The sequence below is a fragment of the Oncorhynchus keta genome, chromosome 11, assembly GCF_023373465.1.
Source record: "Oncorhynchus keta strain PuntledgeMale-10-30-2019 chromosome 11, Oket_V2, whole genome shotgun sequence".
Classification (NCBI taxonomy): Eukaryota; Metazoa; Chordata; class Actinopteri; order Salmoniformes; family Salmonidae; genus Oncorhynchus; species Oncorhynchus keta.
The window spans coordinates 24,942,072-24,956,000 of NC_068431.1; the positions used below are offsets into that span (position 1 = coordinate 24,942,072).

At 42.7% G+C, this 13,929-nt stretch overlaps 2 protein-coding genes across 5 annotated transcripts in view; one reads left to right on the forward strand and one right to left on the reverse strand.

Annotated features, from left to right (window-relative positions):
• Window positions 1–4,119, forward strand: part of LOC118389967 (endothelial cell-selective adhesion molecule-like) — an 87,886-nt gene extending 83,767 nt beyond the window's left edge. Inside the window, exons 7-8 of one of the 2 annotated variants that reach the window (XR_004826889.2) lie at window positions 47–719; window positions 1,862–4,119. Coding sequence is in view for 1 of the 2 variants with exons in the window: in XM_035780021.2 (XP_035635914.1) it covers window positions 47–545 (499 nt within the window). In the remaining variant the exon portion in view is untranslated. Of the gene's footprint in view, window positions 1–46 lie in introns of both variants that reach the window. The other variant, XM_035780021.2, reaches the window with a different exon arrangement.
• A 255-nt stretch (window positions 4,120–4,374) lies between these two features.
• The window catches only part of LOC118389968 (fasciculation and elongation protein zeta-1-like), a 29,594-nt gene continuing 20,039 nt past the window's right edge, over window positions 4,375–13,929 (reverse strand). For all 3 annotated transcript variants that reach the window (XM_035780024.2, XM_035780023.2, XM_052529792.1), the window contains 4 exons: window positions 6,854–6,934; window positions 6,651–6,726; window positions 6,189–6,254; window positions 4,375–5,744 (listed from right to left, as the gene is read on the reverse strand). In XM_035780024.2, the coding sequence (XP_035635917.1) occupies window positions 5,728–5,744; window positions 6,189–6,254; window positions 6,651–6,726; window positions 6,854–6,934 (240 nt within the window). In that variant the 3' untranslated portion in view covers window positions 4,375–5,727. The remainder of the gene's footprint in view (window positions 5,745–6,188; window positions 6,255–6,650; window positions 6,727–6,853; window positions 6,935–13,929) is intronic.

Consider the following 13,929-nt stretch of genomic DNA (forward strand, 5'->3'; position numbering starts at 1 on the left):
TGTCAGCTAGTCTCTCACCCCTTCTCTTCCTCCTCTCCACCCCCAGGGAGGACGCTCAGGCTCCCAAGCGCGTCTCGTGGGTCAAGAGCGGCGGCTCTGGCTCGGATGTGGTCTCCAAAAATGGCACACTCTCCTCCATCACTACCGCCAACAGGCCCCACCAGAGGGAGGCCTCTTCCCAGCTATATCCCCACCGCCCTCCCTCTGACACCACCTCCATCATCACTGCCACAGGCAGCGTCTCTGGCTACCGCCTCGGGCCGCGTGATGGAGCCTCCACACCCACCCATGGCCACGCCCTGCCGGGCTACAGCTACAACACTGATACAACCCAGACCCGCGGACAACTGTCTAATTCTGCAACACCCAGTGCCAACGTTAGTCCCAGAACTCAGCACCCACAGAGCTATACCCAGCCCCAGACAGCACGTCCAGCCCCGCGCCCGCCACCTCTGCCCACTGTCGTGACCGCGTCCAACATTTCCCGCATGGGAGGGGTTCCCATCATGGTGCCGGCTCAGAACCAGGCCGGCTCGCTGGTGTAGTGCCAGTCTGTCATGGTGCAGTGTCCCTTTACCCTTCAACTGTACTTACTCACGTACATTTTCAAAAGGAAAAGATTCAAATGCCACAAAGATATAGCTAACTCGAGGATTAAAGCTTGAATTGGCCATCGAAGATGGAGCGTTTGACCTGCTCAAAATGCAGTGAGATCATTGGTAAGACCTTAAGAGATGGACTGTGTTGCTACACAGGGCTAATTTTATTTAATGAAGTATACAGAAGTACATTTTATTCAAATGTTTTGTATATGTATACATATGTATATGTATACAAAATATGTACAGATCTGGATTTAATACATTTGGGAAGTATTTCGTATTTTTTCTATTGCACATTCAATCAGTGTATTTTTTTTACAAAGTTTTCCAATGCAACTATTTAAGTCATCGGTCTTTCTCTGACAAGATTGTATTCACTCTATCACGTCCTATCAAGGCCATTGTATGATGTCACTTTCAAAATGGGGACTTGACAAGATGTCATGGCACACTGGTGCTAGATCCCCTGATTTGACTTCTTTGTGCATTCCTGCAGATGGATATGGCAATTTAGATTATGAAGGACCAAATTAGTTTGAAGAACAGCATATTATTCATTTTATTCTATCTACTTTAACTTCTCAAATGAGTGTAAAAAAAATATGGTGGACTACTGCTGAATACCTGTGTGGCATCATGCAGTTAAGAGAAGAAACTGACTGGGCATACTAGATTGAACATTTGCTACTAGATTTTCTAAATGCAAAGTACACTTTTTGCCTTTTCATGTTCCTTGTTTCAAACTTCACTACAATTCTCTTTAGACACAGCTCTTAAAACATATGTCTTTTACCACATAGGAATAGCTTTTCATATTATGTAAAATACAATTTGACACATTTTGTCAATTACATGGAATTTAGCGACTAAAGATTATGGTTACACCATCGAGCTGTACTGATTTTGGGTTGCTCTCTGCAAGGAAATTGTAAATAAGGTTTGCTTTCAATTGTATTTGAGGCTGTTCATTAACACTTGTGACTGACTGGATACAAAAGCAGAGTTTCTACTTGTCAACATCCCAAGCCGACAAGTTAATTGATGGATATAGACCCAAATGTCATCATATCAAATGAGTAAGATGAGGCACTTGTTTGAAATGGAGGAGGTGGTGTGGGGGTGCTTTGCTGGTGACACCGTCTGTGATTTTATTTAGAATTCAAGGCACACTTAACCAGCATGGCTACCATAGCATTCTGCAGCGGTACACCATCCCATCTGGTTTGTGCTTAGTCCCACTATCATTTGTTTTTCAACAGGACAATGACCCAAAACACACCTCCAGGCGGTGTAAGGGCTATTTGACAAAGGAGAGTGATGGAGTGCTGCATCAGATGACCTGGCCTCCACAATCAGCCGACCTCCACCTAATTGAGATGGTTTAGATGAGTTAGACCACAGAGTGAAGGAAATGCAGCCAACAAGTGCTCAGCATATGTGGGAACTCCTTCAAGACTGTTGGAAAAGCATTCCTCATGAAGCTGGTTGAGAAAATGCCATGAGCGTGCAAAGTGGTCAAGGCAAAGGGTGGCTACTTTGAAGAATCGAAAATACAAGATGTTTAACACTTTTTTTTTTTGGTTAAAGGATTCCATATGTTATTTCATAGTGTTGATATCTTCACTTATTCTACAATGTAGAAAATAGTAAAAATAAAGAAAAATCCTTGAATGAGTAGGTGTCCAAACTTTTGACTGATACTGTATATTTCCGGATGTTGTGTATCCCTGGGGTAAGTTAAGCTGCGGGACAGGGTACATTAATCCGCATACAAAGTTGTGTACTTAATGAAATATTACCACAACCTTTTTAAAACCATGTCTATCTTTATTACCCAAACTCAATTCAACACAATCACAATAGCGTTGTTTTATTTTAATCTTTTATCACTGACTTAACACCTAACAAACTTTGTACTGTCACCTCATATCCGCAGCGTAGCCTAGTGGTTAGAGCGTTGGACTAGTAACCGGAAGGTTGCGAGTTCAAACCCCCGAGCTGACAAGGTACAAATCTGTCGTTCTGCCCCTGAACAGGCAGTTAACCCACTGTTCCCAGGCCGTCATTGAAAATAAGAATATGTTCTTAACTGACTTGCCTGGTTAAATAAAGGTAAAATTAAAATATCCCAGTGATAATGCCTTGCTTTGCGCCTCGGAAGGAGACACTTAAACTTTCCATTGGATCAACTTACCCCAATGCAAACATTTTGACTAAATTAGCCCACACTGCTTCAAGGATGCACTTTCATGCTAAGTTTAGGATCTCATATTGAAGATTATAGAGACTCCAGCTGATTTATAGAACAATATAAAAATGACATACTATGGTTTCGATACAAGAATTATGACCCCTCTAACACAATAAATTGGACCTAACTTATCATTTTTTCCATGTGGTTTTTCAGACTCCATGAAATAATGACCTCTTAAATATTTGGTCAAATGGTATATGTTGTGTATGATCAACGTTGGATCAACTTACCGTACCCCTTTTCCTGAACATTCAACCCTCCCTTATTGTTCAACGATGATTAGGTTCAGCTTTGTAGATATTGACTGCTACCAACCTGACCTTGCAATTTGATTTAATAAAGGGATTTGGCTATGTCACTGATCAAACTACCCTCGAGTCAATCTGGTGTTATTTGATACCATTTACTTTTGCAACACTCTACTGTCCAGTTTTTACTCTCTTGATTGATTTATTCAGACATGTTTATGCGTAGCAAGGTAATGTTGTTCCCCTAGGACCTAGGTTATGAACAAGACTTGTTAGCGATCCAAGAAACTAAATATTGCACTTAAGACTACCATTTTAAATATGAAAAGTTGGAGGTTTGTGTCACTTTAAATTGGTGGACTGGTTCATGTTAATGGCTGGATTGAAATGAATGCAGTTTCAATGAAGCATGTCATTTTTTCTTCTTACCCTCAACATCAACCTCTGTCACTTGATAGTATACATTGTCAGTAACCTGGAGCAGAGCGAGACACTGTCTTGTCTGTTTTTATGAGCACAGAAGGTCAGGCTTGGGGAGAAAAAGACACATGCATAAAAGGATTGAGTGTTTGTGTGTGTGCTGTAACTTTTTGAGTATGGAGACTTGCTCAGACTCAAAATAAGTGTATTAATTATCAACGGCAAATAATTTTGTATTAAAGGGAAAATATGAATACTGGCCTTTTTTATATTGTAATGTATATGCATTGTAACACAGGAATAGAATTCAAAAAGAGAAATGAATTATATAAACGTTGAATGTTACAGAATATTTTTTAAATACTAGCTTTGTTTGAACTGATAATGGAACAGACACTGATGGCCAAGATGGTGCATATATGCTCAACCATATACTACTATGTGCATGAGTTTCTTATACTTATGTATATGGACAATAATTGTATCAATAGATTGTGTGTAATAAAACATTTGTATAATTGATATTTACCTCCTGGAGAAGCATTACAATTGTATGATCCAATAAAAACATCTCAAACAGGAAGAGTTAACAATATATTGTATGCAGATCTCAGTTGTGTGAAGGCTTACAAAATTATGGCCAGAATCTTGACATTGATGCATGGTTTTATTAATTGAAAGTGAGTCACTATGTCACCACCCTGTGGCCTAAATAACTTTGCAGTTTGTGTTCATTGCAGAGGTTTTGAGTCCAGAACTAATCAGTGTCTGGGGAAACAGACCTTCATTGCATTGTGTTGCCTTGATTCAGTCAGCAGGGAGGGGAGGGACAAAAATAACACTTCTGGCACACAGTTTTAGGGTAGCATGTTTATTTGAACTTGTGATTAGCAATGTAGTATTCTCCTACATGGCTCAAAGGAATTCATAAAATGAGCCCATCTCATCATTGACAAACTCCATGATATAACTCCATGTGACAGAATGGGGTGACACACTATTCATTAAATAAAAGTATAAAATGAACAAAACAGTATCATGATGACCTATATCAAATATAAGATCACAGTAAAAATAAATTATCAAAAGTGAAAAGAGCACTGGATATTCAAACATCATTGGCTGAAATAACAAAAACATTCAAATATACAGCACCTGTAATAAACTACAGTGCTACCATGGCTAAGTGGCTTTTTTATTCAAATGAGTTAAGTTTGTCGAATAATGAGAACTGTTCAGTCCAACTTTCCTTCATGTAAGTGAAACCCATCACTCCTCAATAATCTTTAAAAAAAACATTTTTTAAACTTTACCCCTTTTTCTCCCCAATTTCGTGGTATCCAATTGGTAGTTACAGTCTTGTCTCATCGCTGCAACTCCCGTACGGACTCGGGAGAGGCGAAGGTCGAGAGCCGTGCGTCCTCCGAAACACGACCCGGCTAAGCCGCACTGCTTCTTGACACAATGCCCTTTTAACCCGGGAAGCCAGCCGCACCAATGGGTCGGAGGAAACACCGTACACCTGGCGATCGTGTCAGTGTGTACTGCGCCCGGCCCGCCACAGGAGTCACTAGTGCGTGATGGGACAAGGACATCCCTGCCGGCCAAACCCTCCCCTAACCTGGGCGACGCTGGGCCAATTGTGCGCCGCCCCATGGTTCTCCCAGTCGCAGCCGGCTGCCACAGAGCCTGGACTTGAACCCAGAACTCATATAATCTTTACAATGTGACATTTGGGTCTACAGACAAAATGGCATCAGAACCAAACCCCTTTGGGCCTGAGGTGTAGTGAAGTAAAACTTAGCCGTGTGAATATCTCATAACAACATCAAATCATCTCTGTAAAAATTGTTCAACAAAACAAATTCATCCCTGTATAACTGTGTGGTCACTGGACAGTATTTGCTTGTCATGCTCTGAATAGAGATCAGTTTGTCAGTGGGGGTACAGTGGCCCCATACAGTAATATTCAGGAGACAGCCATTTTGGCTCCGGATGGATCTTAGTGTGCAGGAAGGACAAGGTGAGCTCAGCAAAAAGGAATAGTTTTATTAGATGAGTAAGGTACAGTGTTTTAGATGGTAACGGTCCATGGCTGACAATGAAAGCGGGGGGAGCTCATGCAGCTTGGACGGGTGGAGGGTTGCCAGATTGGAGTCTCCTCCGAAGTCTCCGTCAGACAGCAGCCCATGGCTTGAATTCTTTAAGTAGGACACAGCACTGGAGAATTTTTTGGGGTGGTTAATTAGGGATACTTCAATCATCGTTATAATTATCTGCGTTTGTCAACTATCATATTAGCTAAACGTTATCATTAGCCTATTTTAATTTCTTTACAGCCCCCTTTCACATGACATAAGTTCAGACAGGAAACTCACATTCATTTAACCATTTATTAGAAAATAGATGACAACATGTGGTCTTGGCGTTAGGCTCTGCTCCCTCAGGGGAGCTTAGTGCCATTAGAATACAGGCAGTGAGTGAGATATACCAATCCCCCTGACGGGAACAAAAGCAGAACCAAACAGCTGTTGTACTTTCCACTTTTGTTGACCCTTACTTGGACAATATACTGTAAATGCTTTTCAATGAGTTATTCCCTTACACTTAGAGTTATACCTATGCAATGTTAAGTGTTTCTAAACCTAATAAAGCATTAGTTACCTTTCAATATGTAGTCAGTTAGCAGTGTAGGCACCTTCTCACTGTCCTCCTTCATGGCATAAAGAACTGTGGGGAGAAAAGCAAAGCAAGGTGGCTCTTAGCACTGAGTATAGCACTGCAGGGGATTGAGTTCTTTGAACATTGTAGGCATTGACTTACAAGTTGCCTAACAGATGGGACACAGACTAACCAAATAGAAAATTAGGTTTGTACCAGACTATCTGAACAAAACTAACTGAGGGTAAATTTGTGTGTTTCAGACAGCGTTTCCCAAACTCGGTCCTGGGGACCCTAATGAGTGCACGTTTTGGTTATTACTCTAGCAATACACAGCTGATTCAAATAATGAACTCTTCATTAAGCTTTGATTATTTGAATCAGAGGTGTAGTGCTTGGGCAAAAAACAAACTAGGAAAACGACCCATTAGCTTAGCATTACATTTTATTTCCCTGCCTACTTACTATTAGTGATCATCTGAAGGTCGTCCACAGTTGGAGGAGTTGCTTTCTTCTCATATGGAATTACCGTGTTTAGATACTGAACAATGAAGAAAAAGAGACAGTTACGGAAGTAATGTAGCAGTGTTGAACCCACATGCTTCATTGTAGATTTAACACACTGATATACTTGGTGGCTAAGAGCTGTAAATGCTTAAGTGTCTGACCAGTTTGTCCATCCCTGTGCTGCCAAATGTCTGTCTGATGCCTGTCTGCAGGATGTTGGAGAGACCCTCCATACTGAAACGCTGGAACACAGACAATCACTAGCAGTGAGTAACAACAACCAACCCTCTGTCATCACAACACGGATTTAGTAACACTAAATGAGACAGCTATGAGACATAATTCTATAAGACAGCATTCTAAATACATTATAACCTTTCTCTATGCATTCATACAGCTTATACGGAGTTATTATGAATATACACTGCTCAAAAAAATAAAGGGAACACTAAAATAACACATCCTAGATCTGAATGAATGAAATATTTTTATTAAATACTTTCTTCTTTACATAGTTGAATGTAATGACAACAAAATCACACAAAAATGATCAATGGAAATCAAATTTATCAACCCATGGAGGTCTGGATTTGGAGTCAAAATTAAAGTGGAAACCACACTACAGGCTGATCCAACTTTGATGTAATGTCCGTTATGGATGCTGCGAATTTTCGCAGCTTTTTGTTAAAAATCGTGCAACATTTCAAAGTCCTGCTACTCATGCCAGGAATATAGTATATGCAAATGATAAGTATGTGTGTATAGAAAACACTCTGAAGTCTCTAAAACTGGTTCATTTGTGTCTGTGGCTATAACATAACGTGTTTAGGAGTAAAAATCCCTCGAAAAACTGTTCTCCAAAAACACAAAAAATATATTAATCCGCCAGTCAATGTATTGTTTAAGGCGACTGCAAATAAATGAAGACGCCCTGTAAACGCCTACAGCTTCCACACGATGTCGCCAGTGCTGGCATTTCCAGCCTACTTAATCCTTGGTTGTATGACGTTTTGGCCTTTCCTGTTTTAGTCTCTCCACAGGATGTTGTGAAAATGGAAAAGATGGACGCTGATTTCAAGACTAGCTGCTATCGAATACAGATCGCCCCGTGATGAATTGTATAGATTATTAACGTTTATTAATACCTAAAGTTGGTTTAGAAAAGTAGTTTGAAGTGATTTGTAAAAGTTTATAGGCAACTTCTGTGATTTTAAAAAGTGACGTTGCGTCTTGTAAAATGGAATATTCCTGGATCAGACCGGTCTAAGGAAAACAACATTTTGGCTATACAATGACGGATTTAATCGGGAAAAAGACACAATTGTGATGTTTATGGGATATATAGGAGTGCCAAGAAAGAAGCTCGTCAAAGGTAATGAATGTTTTATATTTTATTTCTGCGTTTTGGGTAGCGCCGGCGACCGCAAAATCTGTTGTTTTAGGTGACGTTCCAGTACTTTGGGGGTGCATGCTATCAGATAATAGCTTCTCATGCTTTCGCCGAAAAGCATTTTACAAATCTGACTTGGTGGCTAGATTCACAATGAGTGTAGCTTTAATTCAGTACCTTGCATGTGTTTTTTAATGAAAGTTTGAGATTTATCAAAAACTATAGGTGGCGCTCTTGAAATTTCCGCTGATTTGATCCCGACAGCGGAACCAAATCCCTAACAAGTTTTAAAACAAGTCAAAATGAGGCTCAGTAGAGTGTGTGGCCTCCACGCACCTGTATGACCTCCCTACAACGCCTGGGCATGCTCCTGATGAGGTGGCGGATGGTCTCCTGAGGGATCTCCTCCCAGACCTGGACTAAAGCATTTGCCAACTCCTGGACAGCCTGTGGTGCAACGTGGCGTTGGTGGATGGAGCGAGACATGATGTCCCCGATGTGCTCAATTGGATTCAGGTCTGGGGAACGGGTGGGCCAGTCCATAGCATCAATGCCTTCCTCTTGCTGGAACTGCTGACACACTCCAGCCACATGAGGTCTAGCATTGTCTTGCATTAGGAGGAACCCAGGGCTGTGCGGCCCCCCAAAGAAATGCCACCCCACACCATGGCTGACCCACCACCAAACCGGTCATGCACATTTGTGGCCTGCTGGAGGTCATTTTGCAGGGCTTTGGCAGTGCTCCTCCTGCTCCTCCTTGCACAAAGGCGGAGGTAGCAGTCCTGCTGCTGGGTTGTTGCCCTCCCACGGCCTCCTCCACGTCTCCTGATGTACTGGCCTGTCTCCTGGTAGCGCCTCTGTGCTCTGGACACTAAGCTGACAGACACAGCAAACCTTCTTGCCACCCTGGATGAGCTGCACTACCTGAGCCACTTGTGTGGGTTGTAGACTCCATCTCATGCTACCACTAGAGTGAAAGCACCGCCAGGATTCAAAAGTGACCAAAACATCAGCCAGGAAGCATAGGAACTGAGAAGTGGTCTGTTGTCACCACCTGCAGAACCACTCCTTTATTGGAGGTGTCTTGCTAATTGCCTATAATTTCCATCTGTTGTCTATTCCATTTGCACAACAGCATGTGAAATTTATTGTCAATCAATGTTGCTTCCTAAGTGGACAGTTTTATTTCACAGAAGTGTGATTGACTTGGAGTTACATTGTGTTGTTTAAGTGTCCCCTTAATTTTTTCGAGCAGTGTAGTAGATTAGTGTCACGCCCTGACCATAGAGAGCCCTTGGAGAATGCTGTCATACAGGCGTGCTGAAGAGCGTGACACCAGTTCGGTGCCATCTGCACCGGTTTCACGCATCTGGCCTCCAGTGCGCCTTCCCAGTCCGGTACGTCCTGTGTCAGCTTCCCGCACTCGCCCTGAAGTGCGTGTCACCAGTTCGGTGCCACCTGTGCCAGATCCACGCATCAGGCCTCTAGTGCGTCTCCCCAGTCTGGTACGTCCTCTGCCTGCTCCTCGGACTTGCCCTGAAGTGCGTGTCACCATTCCGGTAAGACGAGGGGGCACGGTCTGTGCATATTTGTAAACAACAGCTGGTGCACGAAATCTAAGGAAGTCTCTAGATTTTGCTCACCTAAAGTAGAGTAAATTGTGATAAATTGCAGGCCACAGTTTTCAGCTATACTTTTCGTGTCTGTTTATTTACCACCACAGACAGATGCTGGCACGAAGACTGCACTCAGTCAGCTGTATAAGGAAATAAGCAAACAGGAAACCACTCACCCAGAGGCGGGGCTCCTAGTGGCCGGAGACTTTAATGCAGGGAAACTTAAATCAGTTCTACCAAATTTCCATCAACATGTTAAATGTGCAACCAGAGGGGAAAAAAATTCTAGATCACCTGTACTCCATACACAGAGATGCGTACAAAGCTCTCCCTCGCCCTCCATTTGGTAAATCCGACCACAACTCTATCCTCCTGATTCCTGCTTACAAGCAAAAATTAAAGCAGGAAGCACCAGTGACTCGGTCTATAAAAAAAAGTGGTCAGATGAAGCAGATGCTAAACTACAGGACTGTTTTGCTATCACAGACTGGAACATGTTCCGGGATTCTTGCGATGGCATTGAGGAGTACACCGCATCAGACACTGGCTTTATCAATAAGTGCATCGGGGACGTCGTCCCCACAGTGACTGTACGTACATACCCCAACCAGAAGCCATGGATTACAGGCAACATTTACACTGAGCTAAAGGGTATAGCTGCCGCTTTCAAGGTGCGGGACTCTAACCCGGAAGCTTGCAAGAAATCCTGCTATGCCCTGCGACGAACCATCAAACAGGCAAAGTGTCAATACAGGGATAAGGTTGAATCATACTACACCGGCTCCGACGCTCGTCGGATGTGGCAGGGTTTGCAAATTATTACATACTACAAAGGGAAACACAGCTGAGAGCTGTCCAGTGACACGAGCCTACCAGACGAGTTAAATCACTTCTATGCTCGCTTCGAGGCAAGAAACACTGAGGCATGCATGAGAGCATCAGCTGTTCCGGACGACTGTGGGATCACGCTCTCCGTAGCTGACATGAGTAAGACCTTTAAACATGCACAAGGCTGCAGGGCCAGACGGATTACCAGGACGTGTGTTCCGGGCATGTGCTGACCAACTGGCAGGTGTCTTCACTGACATTTTCAACATGTCCCTGATTAAGTCTATAATACCAGCATGTTTCAAGCAGACCACCATAGTCCCTGTGCCCAAGAACACAAAGGCAACCTGCCTCAATTACTACAGACCCGTAGCACTCACGTCCGTAGCCATGAAGTGCTTTGAAAGGTTGGTAATGGCTCACATCAACACCAAAAGGAACACTTATGTGAGAATGCTATTCATTGACTACAGCTCAACGTTCAACACCATAGTACACCACAGAAATTTGGACATATTTCCACTGGTCCACACTAAAGTCCATTGCTCGTGTTTCTTGGCCAAGAAAGTCTCTTCTGCTTATTGGTGTCCTTTAATAGTGGTTTCTTTGCAGCAATTCGATAATGAAGACTTGATTCACACGGTCTCCTCTGAACAGATGATGTTGAGTTGTGCCTGTTACTTGAACTCTGTGGAGCATTTATTTGGGCTGCAATTTCTAAGTCTGGTAACTCACTAATGAACTTATCCTCTGCAGTAGAGTTAACTCTGGGTCATCCTTTCCTGTGGCGGATCTCATTCATCATAGCGCTTTATGGTTTTTGCAACTGCACTTGAAGAAACTTTCAAAGTTGTTGAATTTATCCGGATTGACTAACCTTCATGTCTTAAAGTAAGAATGGGCTGTCATTTCTCTTTACTTATTTGAGCTGGACTTAGCCCTATTTGGTGAAAGACCATCTTCTGCATACTACCCCTACCTTGTCACAACACAACTGATTGGCTCACACGCATTAAGAAGGAAAGAAATTCCACAAATTAACTTAACAAGGCACACTTGTTAATTTAAATGCATTCCAGGTGACTACCTCGTGAAGCTGGTTGATAGAATACCAAGAGTGTGCAAAGCTGTCATCAAGGCAAAGGGTGGCTACTTTCTGGAATCTAAAATATAAATTATACTTTGATTTTTTTAACCCTTTTTTGGTTACTACATGATTCCAAATGTGTTATTTCATAGTTTTGATGTCTTCACTATTATTCTACAATGTAGAAAATAGTAGGGAATATTGAATGATCCTCAATGATCCATCGCATCTCCCAAAAATGTTTGCAACATACATCTGTAAAATGATAGTCTAGAAATTAAAGCTTTGGTTGTCTTCCTCTCAGGCTTCCATGTCTTCTCCCTGGACCTCCTCAATGTCCACCTCTTGAACATCAGACATCTGATGTCCTCATCTTCACTGTCACTTTTCAACCTTGTTGAGAATAGCTCATTGTCAGGCTCAAAAAGCCTCAAATTTGCCCGGATAGCCACCAATTTTTAAACCCTTGTATTGGTCAGCCTGTTGCGTGCTTTGGTGTGCGTGTTCCCAATCAAGGACCAGTTGCACTCTGAGGCGGCTGATGTTGGTGGGATTTGGAAGATGATGGAGGCAACAGAGGAAAGGGCCTCAGATCCACAAAGTCCCTTCCACCAGGTGGCTGTGAGATATGTTTGCATGACTGCCATCCCAAAGCCCTTGCCTGGAAGTGTACTTCGCCAGACTGACAAGAACCTTGCCCTCATCCAGGCCAAGGTGGCGAGACACGGTCGTGATGACATAATAGGCCTTGTTGATCTCTGCACCAGACAAAATGCTCTTGCCAGCATACTTGGGGTCCAACATGTATGCTTGCGGCATGTTTGGGCTTCTGGCAGAAGTCGCTTTTTGATGTATTTCAGAACTGCAGTTTCCTCTGTTTGGAGCAACAGTGGAGTGGGCAGGGCAGTACGAATTTCTTCTCTTACATCTGCAAGCAGAGTCTGTACATCAGACCGGATGCCATTGTCTCCCTCAATCCTTGCAATGGCTACTGCTATAGGTTTCAGGAGTTTCAGACTGCTTACCACTCTCTCCCAAAATACATAATCCAGGAGGATCCTCTTGATGGGGCTGTCCATATCAGCAGAGGGCCATTTCCTGGACAGCCTCCTTACCCCCCAGGAGACTGTCAAACATGATGACAACACCACCCCAACGGGTGTTGCTGGGCAGCTTCAATGAGGTGCTCTTGTTCTTCCCACTTTTCTTGGTGAGGTAGATTGCTGCTATATCTTGATGACACTTCACACACCTAACCATTTCCTTGGCTCTCTTGTAGAGTGTATCCATTGTTTTCAGTGCCATGTCCTTGAGGAGCAGATTCAATGCATGAGCAGCACAGCACAGCTTTAGACCAAGCAGCTTTCACGCCCGCAGCATTGTCGGTCATCAGTGCAAATACCTTCTGTGGTCCAAGGTCATTGATGACTGCCTTCAGCTCATCTGCAATGTAGAGACAGGTGTGTCTGTTGTTCCTTGTGTCTGTCCTCTTATAGAATACTGGTTGAGGGGTGGAGATGATGTAGTTCATTATTCCTTGCCCACGAACATTCGACCACCCATCAGAGATGAATGCAATACAGTCTGCTTTCTCTATGATTTGTTTGGCCTTCACTTGAACTCTGCATCCAGCAAATTAGTCGACAAAGCATGTCTGGTTGGAGGGGTGTATGCTGGGCAAAGAACATTCAGAAATCTCTTCCAATACACATTGCCTGTGAGCATCAGAGGTGCACGAGTTGCATACACAGCTCGAGCAAGACATTCATCAGCATTTCTCTGACTACGTTCCTCCATTGAGTCAAAGACACTTCTCATTCCAGGAGGACCAAGAGCTGTTGCTATCAATAAGGTGTCCGATTCATCATTTTCACCTCAAATAGAAGAATAGGGACTTTTGTCAGAGGTTGCTTGTTGTGAGCACTTAGGGAACTTTATGTACTTGGCCAGATGATTCTGCATCTTTGTTGCAATTCTTCACATATTATTTGTCACAGTATTTGCAAATGTACACAGCTTTCCCTTCTACATTAGCTGCAGTGAAATGTCTCCACACATCAGATAGAGCCCGTGGCATTCTCCTGTAAAGATTAGGAAAAAAAATAGTAAAAACACAAACAAATATAATTCCATGTACAGATAAATAGTTAAGCACTTAGATTAAACAACTCCTTTGTAAGATAAATGTTTCAAGATGAAACAGGTGAATTAACACTCCTCAGTTAGCAGGCTAAAGCAAGCTAAAACTCACATGGTAGCAAAAACTAACTAGCAGAAATTGTTAACAAGTTAGAAATGATTTAAACACACTTTGCT